Source organism: Microtus oregoni, unplaced genomic scaffold (assembly GCF_018167655.1).
Source record: "Microtus oregoni isolate MIOR12 unplaced genomic scaffold, Mior012 000024F_ref0000369, whole genome shotgun sequence".
NCBI classification, from domain to species: domain Eukaryota; kingdom Metazoa; phylum Chordata; class Mammalia; order Rodentia; family Cricetidae; genus Microtus; species Microtus oregoni.
In genome coordinates, this window is record NW_024543083.1 from 2,317,287 (window position 1) to 2,334,215 (window position 16,929).

The following is a 16,929-nucleotide window of genomic DNA, read 5'->3' on the forward strand; positions in this document are numbered from 1 at the left end:
AGAAAGAAACGCACCCTGTAGCTGGTCAAAGAGGACCGAGTAGATGAAGGTAGAAAGTGATGGATTCCTGAGAGGTGGGTGTCTTTTATGGGGAGGGGGAGCATTCAGGGGGAAAAGGACAGGTCGCCATTATGAGGACCCGACTTTGCAAACTCCATTTTTAAAAAGGGGGTTCTCATCAAAATGTGTTGGAGAAAAAAAGGGGGCTTTATCTTAGGCCATATAATGAGTGGGGAACCAATCTTGGCTCCAGAAATGTGCTGTGATAGCAGAATTTGAACGTATACCCTGAATAGCCAAGTAAGGAGCTAAGGAGCGGGGTAGGAGGGATCCTGTCCTTGAAGACACCTTGTCAGTTATTAATGGCTCTTTGTTAGGGTTTTCACACCCGAAAACTGACCAATGGTTTCAGAAACTACCTCATTCTATGTACTCCTACCCAATCCCAAAAAAACAGGACATGAAACCCCCTGATTAAGGCGTTTCTCCTGTAAAAGATGCACTTTCCTCACACTGCCTTGGTGTGCTGGAGGTGTGGTCCAAACTCGAGTCTGAATATTAAAAACCCTCTTGTGCTTTACATCAGAATCTGGTTCTGTGGAGTGTCTTTTGTGGGGGGGGGGCAGTTAACTTGGGCACAACAGCCGTCACACGGTTTTGCTTCTGAGAACTGCAAGAAGCCAATGTGTCCCTTGGCTCCCACTGGCGGGCAACTTCATCCCCACCTCCTGCCACCGCAATATAAATCAAACACGACTTTCCACACTTTCACATCCTTTCTACCTCCTGATGTCTTGAGAACCAACACATCCTTCCAGAGTGGGTCAAGGTGCCCCCCACCCAGCCATAAGTCCTTTGAGGGCAAAACCAGAATCACGTGGTGCACTAGGACCTCACCTATGGATTTCCAAGACTATAATTTGATTTAAAGAGGAAAAGAAATAAAAAAAGAAATCACCTAAGAAAAAGATAGCTTTGGGGGAAGGGCAATCAATGAAGCCCAAGCTGGCCTTGAACTTACTACATAGCAAAGCTATCCTCCTGCCTCAGTCTTCCAAGTGCTGCAGGAATACAGTGCCACAACCGGATGTTCTTTTTGTTTTGTTTTGTTTTTTGAGACAGGGTTTCTCTGTAGCTTTGGAGTCTGTCCTGGAACTAGCTCTTATAGACCAGGCTGGCCTTGAACTCACAGAGATCCACCTGCCTCTGCCTCCCAAGTGCTAAGATTAAAGGTGTGAGCCACCACGGGCTGACTGGACGTTCTTTTTTGAGATAGGTTTCTCTAGGTTATTTAGCCTAGCCTGGAACACCTAGCTTCCAGCCATTCTCCACTCTAGCCTCCCAAGAAACTATGATTCAAGCAAAGGCACCATGCCCAGCTCAACTGGAAGCTCATTTCCTTTTGTTCCCAGAGTCTTTTCTTTATAGCATGAATGACTTCATTCATTAAGGTTGTATTCATACCAATAAAAGTTTATTAAGTAGCTCTAAAATATATAATGGGAAAATATCTATAATAGAGCTTGCTCGGGGGTGGGACTGAAATGACTGACATTATCATCCAAACATTCCTGAGTCATGGCTATTTCTGGAGGCATGCTCACTGCCATCCTATCTGCTGCGAAGCCTAAAAACACGTCAGGGTGGATCGTGCTAAGGCAGGTGAGTCAACTGAGACCGTTCAAGACTGGGCAACAGAGAAAGACAAGGGAGGAAGGGAGTCCAGGCAGAAAAGGAAGAACACTGGATCCCAGGAGAGGGAGGCAGGAATCCGGACGTCACATCTGCTTACCTAGGCAGGTCCTCCAGCTGAAAAAATCCATCACTGGTCATTCCCAAGTTGGCACCTATGGAGAAAAACACCACATGGTGGTAAAAGGGACACACTACTTAACCTTACGGCACCTATGTTGAAAAAGACCACAGAGTGGTAATATAAACATACGTTTAGCCTTACAGTTTTAGCAAGGGCTAAGAAAGGGTTACACATTGTCACATTGTCATCTAGGCTGACCTGGGATTTAACTATGCAGCCCAGGCTGGTCTCAAACTCATGGCAATCCTCCTGCCTCAGCCTCATGAGTATTGGGAATTTGGGGTATAAGCCGCCATGCCTGGACAAAACACAAGCTATCCAAGAACCAAACACTCTCTCAGCCAAAGCACTCTGTCTCGACAGCTTGTTAGACGGCCACTGAGAGAACGTCTTCCTGTATTCTAGATTTTACATTTATCCCAAGAAACTGAACAGCGATGCAGATAAGTAAATGCAGATTTCCCTGAAGGACCAAGATCTTGTCAGCTGTTGTAGCTCTAAGAGGAGTTTATTAATAAAGAGAAGGGAAAAGGTGGGGTGCACTGGCCCGTCTGGAAGCAACGTGTCGAGAAGTGGAGTGGCTGCATCCACTTTTAAAGGCCGTTTACGGCATGTGCATAGCCACGTCATGCGCAGATCAGATTACCCGACAGTGTTGCACATAGATCATGGATTACGTAGGGCGCAAGGCCCTAGGGTGACTAGACAGTTTGCCAGAATGCTGATGGCGCATGCGTGGCCGTGGGACCCAGAAATGCTAATGCCTGGGGTGACTAAGCGTCCTGCCTGAATGCTGATGACCCTGGTACTTGCTTGGATGTGATGGGAATAACAACACTGGCTACCTTGGAACTTAAACTATGTAGTTCAACTCACAGAGATCAGCCTGCCCCTGACGCTTAGGCGCTGGGATTAAAGGCTTGTGCTACCACACCTGGCTTCCACCTTGTCTTTCTTCTCCATGACTACACATACAGTGGCAGTGCTGATTTCCTCCTCAGCTAGTCCAGTTCCATTTACATCTGTCTTGCTTTATAATTTCCTTTCTGCAAGTTCCCCTCCTCTGAGACATGTGAGGCCAGAGTTCTGAATTTCAAATTTCAGAATTGGGAATATGTCTATAGGGTATTTTCTTGATCAATATGGACAGGTGGTGCTAGGGTTGTTTAAGAAAGCAGGCTGAACAAGCCGTGGGAAACAAACCAGGTCAGTTTCTGCCTCCAGGTTCCTGCTTTGAAGTTCCTGTCCTGACTTCCCTTCATGAGGGACTGTAACCCGTGTGATGAAATGATCCCGTCTTTACCTCCCCAAGTTGCTTTTGGTCTTTAAATCAGAGATGTACAGCACCCGACCTTTTGTGGGCTGTCTTTAGCCTGCTCCCCTGAATCCAGGAAGGGGGCTCAGCAGATGCCTACACAACGGGGCTGAGAATCTCCCACCGTATTGCTGGTGAGAGCACCAATTTAGAACTGTCTTCCACTTCCTGCAGACTAGGAGTCAGCCTCGAAAGTCTCTCCTCATCCAGTCACTGCCAACTTAGCTTCTGGACACCACAGAGATCTCCTCATCGTGTACAAGCCAACAATGACCAGCTAAGTTGCCAAAGCAACAAAATGATGGGTCTCCCTGAGTCTATATAACCTAATTCTAGTCTCAAGAAGCGTGGTGCTGTCAAACTGACTAGCCTGGCTGAGAATCCTTCAGAGACATCTTTAGCACCCACTGACCCCCCCCCCCCACACACACACTCTTCTCTCTCTTATCACATAGTTCTGACTGAGAGCCGTCTTAGGAGTCATCCCGGATCATGCCGGTCCACAGAGATCCTCACTTCTGTTGAACACAGTCCAAGAATGGAGTCCTGTGAGGATATCGGGTGCCTGTGAGAAAACTCCAAAAAACAACACAGGAGTCTTTTGACCTCTGTTTCTTCAAAACATTTGTTCTTGGAATGTGGTTTCATACTCCTCCCAGGGGCCGTGGACAGGAGTGAGTTGACTTCTGCTGTTGTTACTCATGTGCCTCTATGGAAAATCATGTTTTTGTCATGTGTGGCAGTCCTTGTGATTACACTTTCCTCAGGGGACTCTCCTTAACCCTCAGAGTATAAACTGTCTGATGCCCTGAATAAAACTGGCTCCTGACTAAGACTTTGGTCCCCTTATTTTTAGGCCCCACTCTTCCAGGTTCAAGCTACCAATTAAAATGAAAAAACAGGGCAGGAGAGATGGCTCAGTGGTTAAGAGCATTGCCTGCTCTTCCAAAGGTCCTGAGTTCAATTCCCAGAAACCACATGGTGGCTCACAACCATCTGTAATGAGGTCTGGTGCCCTCTTCTAGCCTGCAAGCAGAACACTGTATACATAACAAGTCAATAAATCTTAAAGAGAAAAAAGAATGTTTGTATACATAATAAATAAATAAATATTTTAAAAAAACAGATAGTAAAACGAAAAACAGAGAATCTCTGCCTTTACTATCTGGCATCAGAGAATTTAGAGGCTACACTTGTTTTTATTACCTTAATTAATGAAGTAATGTTTTACATCACTTAAAGGTCACTAAAGGTGAGGCTGGGCCAGGCTGTGGTGGTGCACACCTATAATCCCAGCACTAGGGAGGCAAAGGCTGGCAGATCTCTGTGAGTCTGAGGCCAGTTTGGTCTACAGAGTGAGTTCCAGGACAGAGCTATACACAGAGAAACCCTGTCTCAAAAAAAAAAAAAAAAAAAACCAAACAAACGAAAACAACAACAACAACAAAACCCACAAAAGCTGAACACTTTTAATCTCAGGACTAAGGAGGCAGAAGCAGGTGGATCTCTGTGAGTTCAAGGCCAGTCTGGTGTACAAGAGCTAGTTCCAGGACAGGCTCCAAAGATGCAGAGAAACCCTGTCTCAAGAAACACACACACACACACACAAAATGGTAGCCTAGGCATGTACACAGGTAATATGCATATGATTAGCATGTATGAGATTCTGAGCTCAATCTCCAATATAAAAAAATAAATTGCCAGGCGGTGGTGGCACACACCTTTAATCCCAGCAGAGGCAGGTGGATCTCTGTGAGTTCAAGGCCTGCTTGGTCTACAGAGCAAGTTTCAGGACAGCCAGGGCTACACAGAAAATCCCTGTCTCAAACAAACAAATAAAACCATGAGAAGGTATACTGGGAGTGAGGTCAGGGCTCTTCTCCACTCGATGCCTCTACTCCTCTCTCTAGACAAAATAAATCATTAGGCTTCTGTTATTGTTTTGCTTTTTAAAAATCATTTTATTTTATGGGATGGGTGTTTCCATGCATGCATGTTTGTGTATCATGTGTATACGGTGCCTGCAGAGGCTAGAAGGGGAACTGGATCCACTGGAGTTAGAGCTGGTTGTTGTTAAGCTCCATGTGGGTGCTGGGAATTGAACCCAGTTCCTCTGGAGGAGTAACCAGTGTTCCTAACCACTGAGCCATCTCTAGAGCCCCGCCATTAGTGTTTTTCTTTTAAGATTTACTATATACATCTATGAGTATTTCACCTACATGTGTGTATGTGCACCATGTTCGGGCCATGCCTGTGGAGGTCAGAAGAGGACGCTGGGGCCCTTGGAACTGGAGTTATTGAAGGTTGGGAGCTACCATGTGGGTGCTGGAACCCAAACTCAGGTACTCTGGAAGAGCACCAACCGCTCTAAATGGCTGAGCCCTCTCTTCAGGCAGTGTCTTGTTTCTTGCACTGCTAGAAATCGAACCAAGGTCTCAGGCCTGCTAAGGGAGCACTCCAGCACAGGGCTACCACCCGCGCCCTCGGGGCTTTCTGTTCTGCAGGCCAGCCCTATCCAACACCGTTACTTTCACTTGCTCTCCAAGTAGAGTTCTTGATGGTTTCAGCTAGGTGTTACCTGCTGCTTCTATTTATCTAGTCCTTACAATTTGCTTTTCTGGTTTTGCTTGCTGCATACAGAGATTCACTGCCTCAAACTGAAGCTCTACCTGCCAGGACGGAGGAAAGCAGCACCTTGCTGGTGGAGGCGCAGCTACAGAGAGGACAGAGGAGAGAGAAGTGCAGCTTTTGCCCTCGCCTTCGCTCCTTGCTGGCGCGTGCATCTACCCTGCTGTTCCACTGCTGCCACCCTTCACTGACATGAGGACACAGCTGCAGCCCTCTGGCAGAAGACCAGAGGCTCTCTAGGAATCCCCTAGGCCTGCAGAGTCAGACTGAGAGAAATCCAGCCTTGCAGATGGAGCGGCTAATTACTGGGTATTCAGCCTCTCCAGCATACAGCCAACTGTGAAGGGCCTGGTGCTGGGAAGAAAACGTCAGATGCCCTGGAAACTGAAGCTGCAGATGATTCTGAACCACCATGGGGCTGGTGGGAATCAAACCTGGGTCCTCTGGAAGAGCAGCAAGTGCTCTTAATCACTAAGCCATCTCTCCAGACCTGCCTCCAGACATTACTGGAGACTGGTTTTAGCAGGGGTTACGTCCACCCAATATAGGTTATGCCCACCAAATATTCCCAAGTAAACATCACGTTACTTGAGAATGGTATCTTTGCAACTTTTACAAGTGGTTTTCTTTAGCTTTGGGGATTATAATCCCTGCTTAAAATTCCAGAGGGTGGGAAATAAAGAAAACAACAATAAACACAAGAAAAATATAAGCCAGTGTGATGGTATATGCCTGTAATTTCAGTAGAGGCAAAAGAATCAGTAATTTAAGGTTATCCTTGGCCTGAGTTACATGAGACTATCTCAAAAAAAAAAAAAAAAAAAAAGCAAATAACAGGAAAAGATCTTTTAAAGGCACACACGCACACACACACACGAAGTGCCCCAAAACTCACAAGCTATGGAGACATTCCATGAGAATTCAAAAGATGTGTAAAGTATGCCCCCCCCCCCTTGACAGCTTTTGTTAGCTGTCAATGTATGTGAAAGAATGCAGAAGGGCTTTGTGGAAAAAGCTTGACAGCACTGACTGGGAAGACCCGCCCACTGTGAGCAGTGCCATTCCCTAGGCAGGATCCCAGACTGGAGCTGTGCAGGGAGAACTGGGCGAGAGCAGGCACACACTCAGTGCTGTGTCAGGACTGCGATGTGCTGTGACTCGTGTTCCCACTGCTGTGGCTTCCCTGAATAATGGACTGCAATCTCAACTGTGGGCCGCATTAAACCTTTCTTGTTGCTTTTGACAAGAGTAGCTTATCACAGCAAAAGAAATGAAGAAACTCCCCATTCAAGACTCACGGTATTACAGGAAATTAAGAAACTCACTATCCAAGACTTACAGTATTACAGAAAACTAAGAAACTCACCATCTAAGACTGACGATATTATGTGGGGGAAAGAATGACCAATGCATCTTAAGAGTGACTATGGCCATCCATTCAGGATTCATTCCTAGCTCTTAGCCCAACACACAGATACACAGGCAGATAGGACCACCTCGGAGATTCATGGCTAGTTTATCTTTTATACATGGCTATACAAGAAACAAAAACTTGGGGCTGGAGAGATGGCTCAGCAGTTAAAAGCACCGGCTGCTCTTCCAGAGGTCCTGAGTTCAGTTCCCAGCAACCACATGGTGGCTCATAAACTCTGTAGTGAGATTTGGTGCCCTCTTCTGGCCTGCAGGCAGACATGCAGGCAGACCACTGTCTACATAAAAAATAAATAAATCTAAAAAAGAAGAAAAAAAAAGAAACAAAAACTTGCAATGGGGAAAGCTATTCTTTTTACAATAGTTCTCTCGAATAGTTACTGTATATTAAATCTTAGAAATAATCATTTGTCTGACAGCCCCAGCACTCTGCCATCCCAGGAGCAAAAAGCTACAGCTCTCACGGTTTCTCTTCCTGACTCCTGAACTGGATGAAATAATAATTACCACTTAGTTAGACTTAGGACCTTCTTTCCTGGCCTTTCTTAGGACAGAACCAGCCCAGGCCGATCCCATGATGTGGCATGTAAACTCTCTGACAGCACTGGCCTCTGGAAGACTCACCTGGGATCTGGCTCTCCTGAGGAACTGTGGGCACACCACCTGTGGCAATCAGGATGTGAGGGGCAGTATACCTCTTCCCATTGACCTCGACCGTGGGCTGAGGACCGTCTGCAAATGTTGCATAGCCGTGGATGATTTCTATGTGGGACTGGGGAGGGAACGCTGGCATTAGCAGTCATAAGACTTAGAAAGCAAACACACAAAAAGCACACCTACTGGGGAGGGGTGGTGTGCTCCTAGAATCCTACACTTGGGAGGAGGCAGGAGGATCAGGCACTCACTCAAGGTCATCCTTGGCTATATAGCAAGTTCACAGGCAGTTTGAAGTACAGGAAACCCATCTCAAAAAATATCTAGCTGCCTAATATATCAGCTCCTTACTTCACCAAAAAAGTAGCCTAGGCTAGGCTCCAGTCCAATTATGTAATGGATGACCTCAAAAATCCTGGTTCTTTTGCTTCTACTTCCGAGTTTTAGGATTACAAAGCTCAGACACCTTTAATCTCAGCAGAGGCAGGTGGATCCCTGTGAGTTTGGGGTCAGCCTTGTCTACAAGAGCTAGTTCCAGGACAAGTTTGATAGCTACAGAGAAACTCTGTCTCAAAAGGCAAAAAACCAACCAAACAACAACAAAAAAAACCTCAGGCACCTGTCTCTTGCAGACCAAGTTTTCCTTGAAGTGGTAATCCTCCTGCCTCGGCCTTTCACTGCTGGGATTATAGGCGAGTGCCGCTGTACACCGCAAGATTTTGATTTGGGATTTCTAAACAGTAAGATGGATTCTGTTGCTCACATTCTTAGACCTGCTGATTAGTAACTGATACGCAGGAGAGCTCACCGCCCGTTCGTGCTGGACGTGAATAACAAGAAGTAACAGAGCTACCTCGAGCCAGGAGCAAGAGAACAAAACCCATGCTAGCCACTCCAAGGAAAGAGACAGCATCTTTGATTCCAAGAGCTGAAGGTGAAAGTCTTCCTTCCTCACATTGAAAAGACACTAAAAATGACATGCCAGCGGGGAGGACAAGGGACAAATAAAGGGGAAAGATGCCCGAGAAATACTCTGGCCAACAGAGAAGAGGCAACCTTTTGCTTTCCTTAGTGGGAGAAAAGCTACTAAAAACAACAAACTCCACAGAGACGCTCTACCATGGAAATTCTGAGAGCACTAATGCTTGACCTGCCGAGTAGATCCCTGTCTGTACAAGGGTCAATCCGAGGCTCCAGCCGGCTGTGACCTATGTCCTGGCACACAAAGGTGGATGATGAAAGGCTAATGGAGCCACATATGTGTGCTCACACAAAGGAATGAGTCAGCGTTTTGCTGCATGCCTGGTTCTGAACTCTTTCCTCCCTGCTAACCTCCCTTCCAGGCCTGTTCTTGCAGGTGCCTGGCTTAATGAACTGAATTTAAACTAATGCCAAACCCACGAGCATTACTAACAGCCTTTCTTGGGGGGCAGTGAGTACTCCCTGGGAGAAAAAGGGCTGAGTGGTGACAACACACTTAATAGTTGGGAGAAAGGTTTGCACTGCCTGGGACACAGCATCAAAAGTTCCTTTTGCTGTAGAACCTTCTACCAGCCCTAGCCTATCATAAGATTGGAGTGAACTCTACCACACACCAATCCTAAATTCTGGAGAAATGCTGATTTCTCAGTGACTTTCCTTTTTTTTGGGTAAAGATTTATTTATTTTTATTTTATGGGTGTGGGTGTTTTGCTGCCATGTATGCCACACATACAAAGGGCCCTGCAGAGGCCAGAGGCCAGCATCAGATCCCCTGGATCTGAAATCATAGCTGTTAGCCACCATGTGGGTGACTGAGAACCAAACTTGGGTCCTCTGGAAGAGCAGCTAGTGTTCTTAATTGCGAGCCAGCTCATAAGCCCATCTTTTTTCTTGAAATTTAGTTAGCCACCTTAGAGAAATTCCAATAGCAGCTGGCCATGGCACATGCCTTTTGTCTTAGCACTCAAGAGGCAGAGGTAAAAAGATTTTTGTGAGTTCTGCACAGTGAGCACCAGGCCAGCCAAGGCTACTTTCTAAGCTCCTACATAAGGGAAGGAGTGCTGGACAGATGGTTTTGTGGTTAAGAGGGCCTGCTGCTCTCCCAGAAGACCCAGACTTAGAGCCTATCCCCTACCTCAGGTGGCTCACAACTGCCTGTACCCACGGCTCCAGGGGATCCAACACTGTCTTTGCCCCTATGGGCATCTGCATACATACATACACGCATACGTATAAGCAAAAATAAATCTTTAATTTAAAAAATGATCGGGAGAGAGGGACAGAAGGCAAACACTTGCTGTAGGCAAATACACCTCTGCAGAATTTTCTTTTTTTTTTTTTAAGATTTATTTATTTATTATGTATACAGTGTTCTGCCTGCAGGCCAGAAGAGAGCACCAGATCTCGTCAGGGAGGCTGTGAGCCACCATGTGGTTGCTGGGAATTGAACTCAGGACCTCTGGAAGAACAGCCAGTGCTCTTAACCTCTGAGCCATCTCTCCAGCCCCCAGAATTTTCTTGATAAGAATTTACTTACAAAGTTATATTTCTGAATCCAGTCTGTAAGAAGCTGTTCTCAGCAAAGGATGGACACTGAGTTTCGAGCATGTGCTCCTGGCTTTGGCCAGCACGCTGTCCTACACATCCCTCTCTCTTGATTTAACTGAAGGGACAGAGCTACTGAAGATGCACAAATGAGGGGAGACCTGGGTAGCGAGAACCCACGAGAGTCTGGGACAGCTTCAGAAGAATTCAGATGTAAATATAGGGGTGAGTACTCATTGACACAGGACAGGTTAGCTGCCGCCACAGCTGTTCTGCCCATGGGAAAGAGCAGCACCAGCAAACTGCCTGCTCTGCTCCGACCATCCAAGAGCAGCACCAGCAAGCTGCCTGCCCCGCTTCGACCATCCAAGAGCAGCACCAGCAAGCTGCCTGCCCCGCTCCGACCATCCAAGAGCAGCACCAGCAAGCCACCGGCTCAGCCGACCACCCAAGCACTCTCGTGTATTCTGGCTACAGACCTGGCATACCCTGTCTGCTCTCTGTAGATAGAGACTGGCCTACTGGATCAAAGGTTCCTGATCAGTAAAGTCAGCTTCAAAATAATTAACAGAAAAAAAGCATAGAAGTATTAAGACATGGTCGGACAAGGGTGGTGCACACCTTTAATCCCAGCACTTGGGAGACAGAGGCAGGGGGATCTCTGTGAGTTCAAGGCCAGCCTGGTCTGCAGAGTGAGTTCCAGGATAAGCCAGGGCTACACACAGAGAAACCAAAAAGGAAAGAGGAAGACATATCCAAAGGCTGCATTTTTGTCTGGTCAGATCTGGTGCCTCCTCTAGGACTCCTTGGCCAAGCTCAAAGGCCGGCATACGCACCTTGGTTAAATTGTTTTGGTAGATGGTGTTCAGGCGGCTCACGTAGGCATCACGCTTCTCCTTGATGACACTGTAAAGACACTGGAGTCACTACACAGAAACAAATTTCTTTCTACACCTAGAAGTCAGGGCCTCAACCTCGAAGACCACTGACTATCCGTAAGAATAAAAGAAGTAACTGAAGAGAGGAGTCCCTTGGGCCAGAAGCTTCTCCATGCTGAGGACGCTCAGGGTGCTCCTGTTCTGTTCTGGAGAATGTTCAGGGAGCATCTGCAGTATGTGTGCCTCTGTTTGTGCAGAAGATCAGGAGCTAGACCAGCAAGATGGCTTACTAGGTAAGGGCACATGCTGCCAAGTCTGACTGCCTGAATTCAATCAGTCTAGGCAAGAACTCTGCAACCAAGCTACACACCCAGCCTTGGACATATTCGGACACAGTAAACCCCCGCCCCTCAAAGTACAAATGGGTTTCAAAAGCACCCAGACTTGTAAACAGAACCCTTATAGCATTAACACTTACTGCCAATTGAATTTACTCTCACAGCTTTGGAAGCCATAATCCACATGATCGTGAATGAATTCAGAGTGGACAGCTGTGTTCCACATTACCTATTTAAAAAAAAGTATCAAAATTAGTCACTCTTGAGTGCTGAAGAAAGACAGAAGCCACGAGGGAAACATGACAGACAAAAATAGTGACCTTGGAGTTAAATGGCAACTAAATACATTAAGAGAGAACATTCGGGACCTGGCTAGACAGATTTTATATCTGAAGTATCAGGGAAAATGATAGCATTAATTAGCCAGCCTATCAACATGATAAAAAGTAGAATATCAATGGCCTCATAATTGCTCCTCTGAAGTTTTTTTTTATTCCTTACACTTTTTTGTTTACTCTTCCTCTAATTCCTCTTTTAAACTTTATGTTTTTGTAAGCTTTGTGGATATATATAAGAAAGCAAGCTGAACAAGCCATGGGGAGCAAGCCAGTAAGCAGTGGTTTCATCATGGTCTCTGCTTCAGTGCCGGCCCTGACTTCCCTTTATGATGGACTGTGAGCTATAATAGGAAATAAAATCTTTTCCTCCCCAAGGTGCTTTTGGTCAGGTGCTTGCCACAGCAACAGAAAGCTAACGAGGGCAATCTGCAAATGGTATGTTTGGAACGCCCTTATTCTGACCATGATTCACTAAACATGAGCAAGGAGCAGTGAGGGGAGGCAAGATTAAAAATTTACCTTTTTGGGGACACATCCGACATTCACCTAGGGGAAAAAAAAATGCAAAAAGACACAGGTTAAGAATGCCCAATCTGAGTCAGTCAAACACCTATAAGAAAAATGAAGACCAAAGGTCACAGCATCACCCCGAGACCAGCCACAACTAGTGACAGTCACAGTGAACTGGATCCTACCGTCACTTGCTTGTTCTACCACAATTAGAAAATCATGCAGAGTTCCTCGTGTGACAGAGCAGAACACATGTATCCATTTTTCTCAAAAGGGGGAGGGGCGGTGAGATTTTCTTTGTGTGTGTATGTAGTGTATGTGTGTGCACGCGTGCGCATGCATGTGCATGCTTACCTGCATGGACCTCCACCTTCCATATGAGACGGGCCTCCCACTGAACCCGGTGCTCACTACTTTGGCTAGACTGACTGTTCAGAGAGCCCCTAAGATCTGCCTGCCCCAGGGCCTGGTATAAGCTGCTACATCTGGCTTTTATGTGGGTTCTGGGATCCAGACTCAAGTCATGCTGCCATGCTTATACAACAAGCTTCTCACTTAGCCATCTCCCCAGCCTGCTAACCGCTTTTGATCACTGCCTCTTTATTAAAAGCTGGGGCGTCTAAGAATGCGTTTACGACGGCTTGAGAGTGGGAAATGTGAGCCCTGGCCAGGCGTGGGAGCACACACCTGAAATCCCAGCACTTAGAGAATCTGGATCCAGGGATCCTTAGATACGCAGAAGATTGAGTCTAGCCTAGGCTATATGAGACCTTGTCTCAAATAAAATAAAATAAAATAAAATAAAGACAAATCCAAGCCTGGATCTCACTGCATGGGTAATGTTCTGTGTGTACTAGCAGGAAAGCCGCTTGGAGAAGGAAAACCAGACTGATTTCAGCTTAAAGGGAAAATTACAGATCCCCCGACACACATTCCAGATACTCTTTAACCAGATATCTACTGACTAGGAAGAAGAGATAATTTATCTCGGCTGACATAGGCGGTTCTAAGACAAAAGAAGGAATCAATAGTGCATTTGTAAAAATAATCAGCGTGGGGCCAGTGAGATGGCGCAGTGGGTCAAGATGCTTGCAGCCAAGGCTGACTGGCCGAGGAGGAGAACCAACCAGCACGAGCTGTCCTCTGCCCTCCATACATGTGCCATGGCAAGGAAGCCCATGCACACACGTACACATTCAAACAAACAGATGCACTATTTTTTTAATAGTGCTGCCACATATTTACAAATTGGTGAGCAGTCACCAAAAGCACAAGATTATAAGGCATGTGATATGAAACCTGGATGTTGAGCAACCGCTGCTAACGAAATGAGAAAACCTCAGTGGATCTCATACCCTGAACTGGAGGGTGAGGGGCAGCGGCCTTGGGAGGCCAGGCAGGAAGGAGTTCAAGGACAGCAGGGTTACGTAGAGTTCAAAGCCAAATTATGCAATAGGTGAGATCCTGTCTCAAAAAAAAAAAAAAAAAAAAAAACAACAAAAAAGAACAAGACTTATGGCTAGTTTTTTGATTCCTCCAATTTTCCAGATTCTATTTGCTAAAGTATACCTGATAAAGCTTTATTATAATCCTACTGTTCACTATTATCCTGTACCCAGAGACTGTAAAGGAGAGAATGATGCTTCTCTATGGTTCCAAGTTATCGGGTTTGGGTTTTTTGCCCTCTAGAAAGAGATGGGTCACTACCTGTCCAGTTTTGTTCTTGGAATTTTTTTTTTTTTTTTTTTTTTGGTTTTTCGAGACAGGGTTTCTCTGTGGTATTGGAGCCTGTCCTGGAACTAGCTCTTGTAGACCAGGCTGGTCTCGAACTCACAGAGATCCACCTGCCTCTGCCTCCCAAGTGCTGGGATTAAAGGCGTGCGCCACCACCGCCCGGCCTTGGAATTTTTCTTATATTTATTTATTTTTGGTTTTTTTGAGACAGGGTTTCTCTGTAACTTTTTGGAGCCTATCCTGGAATTTGTTCTGTTGACCAGACTGGCCTTGAACTCACAAAGATCCCCAAATGTCTCTGCCTCCCAGGTGCTGGGGTTAAAGGTGTGCGCCACAACCACCTAGCAAGAATTTTCTTTTTAATTTATCCCACAAGCTAGTAGGGCTCATTATGAAACACACACACACACACACACACACACACGCACGCACACAATGCACATGCACGCACACGCACACAACACACACATGCACACACATATACACACACAGAGCACCATACTTTGTTTTCATTCACCCCAGCACTGCTCCCTCCCATCCCTACACCCTCCTCTTGCTGACTGTACTTGGATTTAAAAAATGAGATTACACTTTAAAATGATTCTTAAAAGACAGAAGCAGGAACCCACAGAAATGAGAGAAATGTACAGAACCCAAGCCTAATAAAACCCAGAACACCTATGCAGCCGTTTGGACACACAATAAAACCCAGAACACCTATGTGGCCGGTTGGACACACTTGGCAGGAAGTCCTCTGTTACAGCTGGATAAACGCTGTCTGCTAAATCACCAGCTGACCAGGCTGAGGCTCTGCTACTCAAGGGAGGCATTTGACAGTCACAGGGACAGCAGAATGAGCCACTCCTAAGGAAGGAGGGTGACAGGGGTTTTGCAGATGCCAAAAGCTAAAATCCCCAGGGAAGATCAGCCCTGGCTCCTTGGTGGGGTGCTCCAGGGTGGGCAAAGTGGGTCTCGGTGCCTTTAACTCACACCCCCACCCTCTGCAGTTTGCAGTATGAGTTCAATTCCCAGCAACCACATGGTGGCTCACAACCATCTGTAATGGGGTCTGGTGCCCTCTTCTGGCATGTGGGCATATACAAAGACAGAATATTGTATACATAATAAATAAATAAATAAGGTTTTTAAAAAAGTAAGTTCCAGGACAGCCAGAGCTACACAGAGAAATCCTGTCTTGAAAAAAACCAAGAAAGAAAAGAAAAACAGAAACGCTCTCCACTTCCTCCCCACCCCACCTCTGGCTCCCCAGCAACCTCAGAAAGCAACCTAAGCACTGGGATGCTCTGAGCCACTCAGCCCCGCGATGACTTTACTCCTCATGTACACCTGAAGCAACTTTGGGCACACTGTAGGTGTTTTGTTTTGTTTTTTTTAAGTGTGCAGACAGGGTGTTGATGCACACTCATAACCCTGGAAGGCTCTGGCATGAGTAACAGGATTTCCAGGCCAGCCTAGGCTACATAAAATCCTAAATTTAACCCATGAAAAATGGAATATGCGTCTGCTTAGGGTCAAGATGGCCAGACCTACACACGACTTACTGCTAAGGTCTATCTGGTTTATTTTTAAGAAGCTTCTACCATTTCTTTTAAACTTGGACTTAGTCATTCATTTCCAGAACGCACTAAGCATCCACTGTGCAGGCTAACGCCCCATGTGGATCTCATCCCAGAGCTTGTAGGGGCTCCCACGCTCTAAACTTATTTAAGGTGCCCACATATCCAACCAAGAAACTAGACGGAGAGGATGACAGAAGACAGCCTTCTTGGGCCAGAGAATACGCACTGCAGTGTCCCTTGTGCACACTTTAGAGCCTGGGGACGGAAAAGAGGGCCAGAGTCCTGAAATAGCGCTGTCCTATTTTGGCAGCCCTGGAGAACAAAAGCTAGGTGCCTCCAGCCACACTCGGTCTTTCTCCTGCAGGTCTCCCCACCGGCAGCAGGCCTGGAGGCCACCAGACACTGGCACCTGGGGCACCTCCAGTATTAGCAAGTGGAAGGCGGCAGAAGGAGCCTCAGGAGATAAATGCCAGCAGCGGATACGCGGTGAGTGGAGGCAAGCTGAGGTGACAGGTGACTCTGTCTCAAAGAAGAAAATTTTAATGTAAAGGTATGGCCGGAGAGATGGCTCGGCAGCTAAGGGCACATCCTGCTCTTCCAGAGGACCCACTTTGATTCCCAGCTCTCACAACCACCTGTAATTTTGTGGTTCCTGGGGGTATCTGACACCTCTGACCACTGTAGGTACCTCCACCCACACATTTAAAAAGATAATATTTAAAGTGTAAAAACAAAACAAAAACAAAACAGGCAGCTCATTTTTGAGGCCCCTTCTAGCTACAGAGAGCTGGGTTTTTGTTTGATTGTTTGTTTGTTTACTTCTGAACAAAATGCTTGTTTGCTCTTCAAAAACATTCGTTTTTAAAATAAAAATATAGCAATTATCACTGCAAGACAACCAATCAACACGGCCAAAGTGAAAAATAATAGTTATTACCAACTCCAACCAGCTCCCCAATTTACAACCTCTTCTGTATTTAACACTCAGGAGAGCAGGACAGCCGGGCAGTGGTGGCGCACACCTTTAATCCCAGCACTCGGGAGGCAGAGGCAGGCAGATCTCTGTGAGTTCGAGACCAGCCTGGTCTACAAGAGCTAGTTCCAGGGCAGCTAGGACTGTTACACAGAGAAACCCTATCCCAAAACACAAAAACAAAAACAAAAAAAAGCCAATGAGGGCT

At 46.3% G+C, this 16,929-nt stretch overlaps 1 protein-coding gene across 1 annotated transcript in view; it reads right to left on the minus strand.

Annotated features, from left to right (window-relative positions):
* The window catches only part of Gsr (glutathione-disulfide reductase), a 38,211-nt gene that overhangs the window by 18,575 nt on the left and 2,707 nt on the right, over positions 1–16,929 (minus strand). The window contains exons 2-6 of the mRNA XM_041673992.1: positions 12,444–12,470; positions 11,727–11,815; positions 11,207–11,276; positions 7,815–7,962; positions 1,793–1,847 (exon numbers count right to left, since the gene is read on the minus strand). Coding sequence (XP_041529926.1) covers positions 1,793–1,847; positions 7,815–7,962; positions 11,207–11,276; positions 11,727–11,815; positions 12,444–12,470 — 389 coding nt within the window. The remainder of the gene's footprint in view (positions 1–1,792; positions 1,848–7,814; positions 7,963–11,206; positions 11,277–11,726; positions 11,816–12,443; positions 12,471–16,929) is intronic.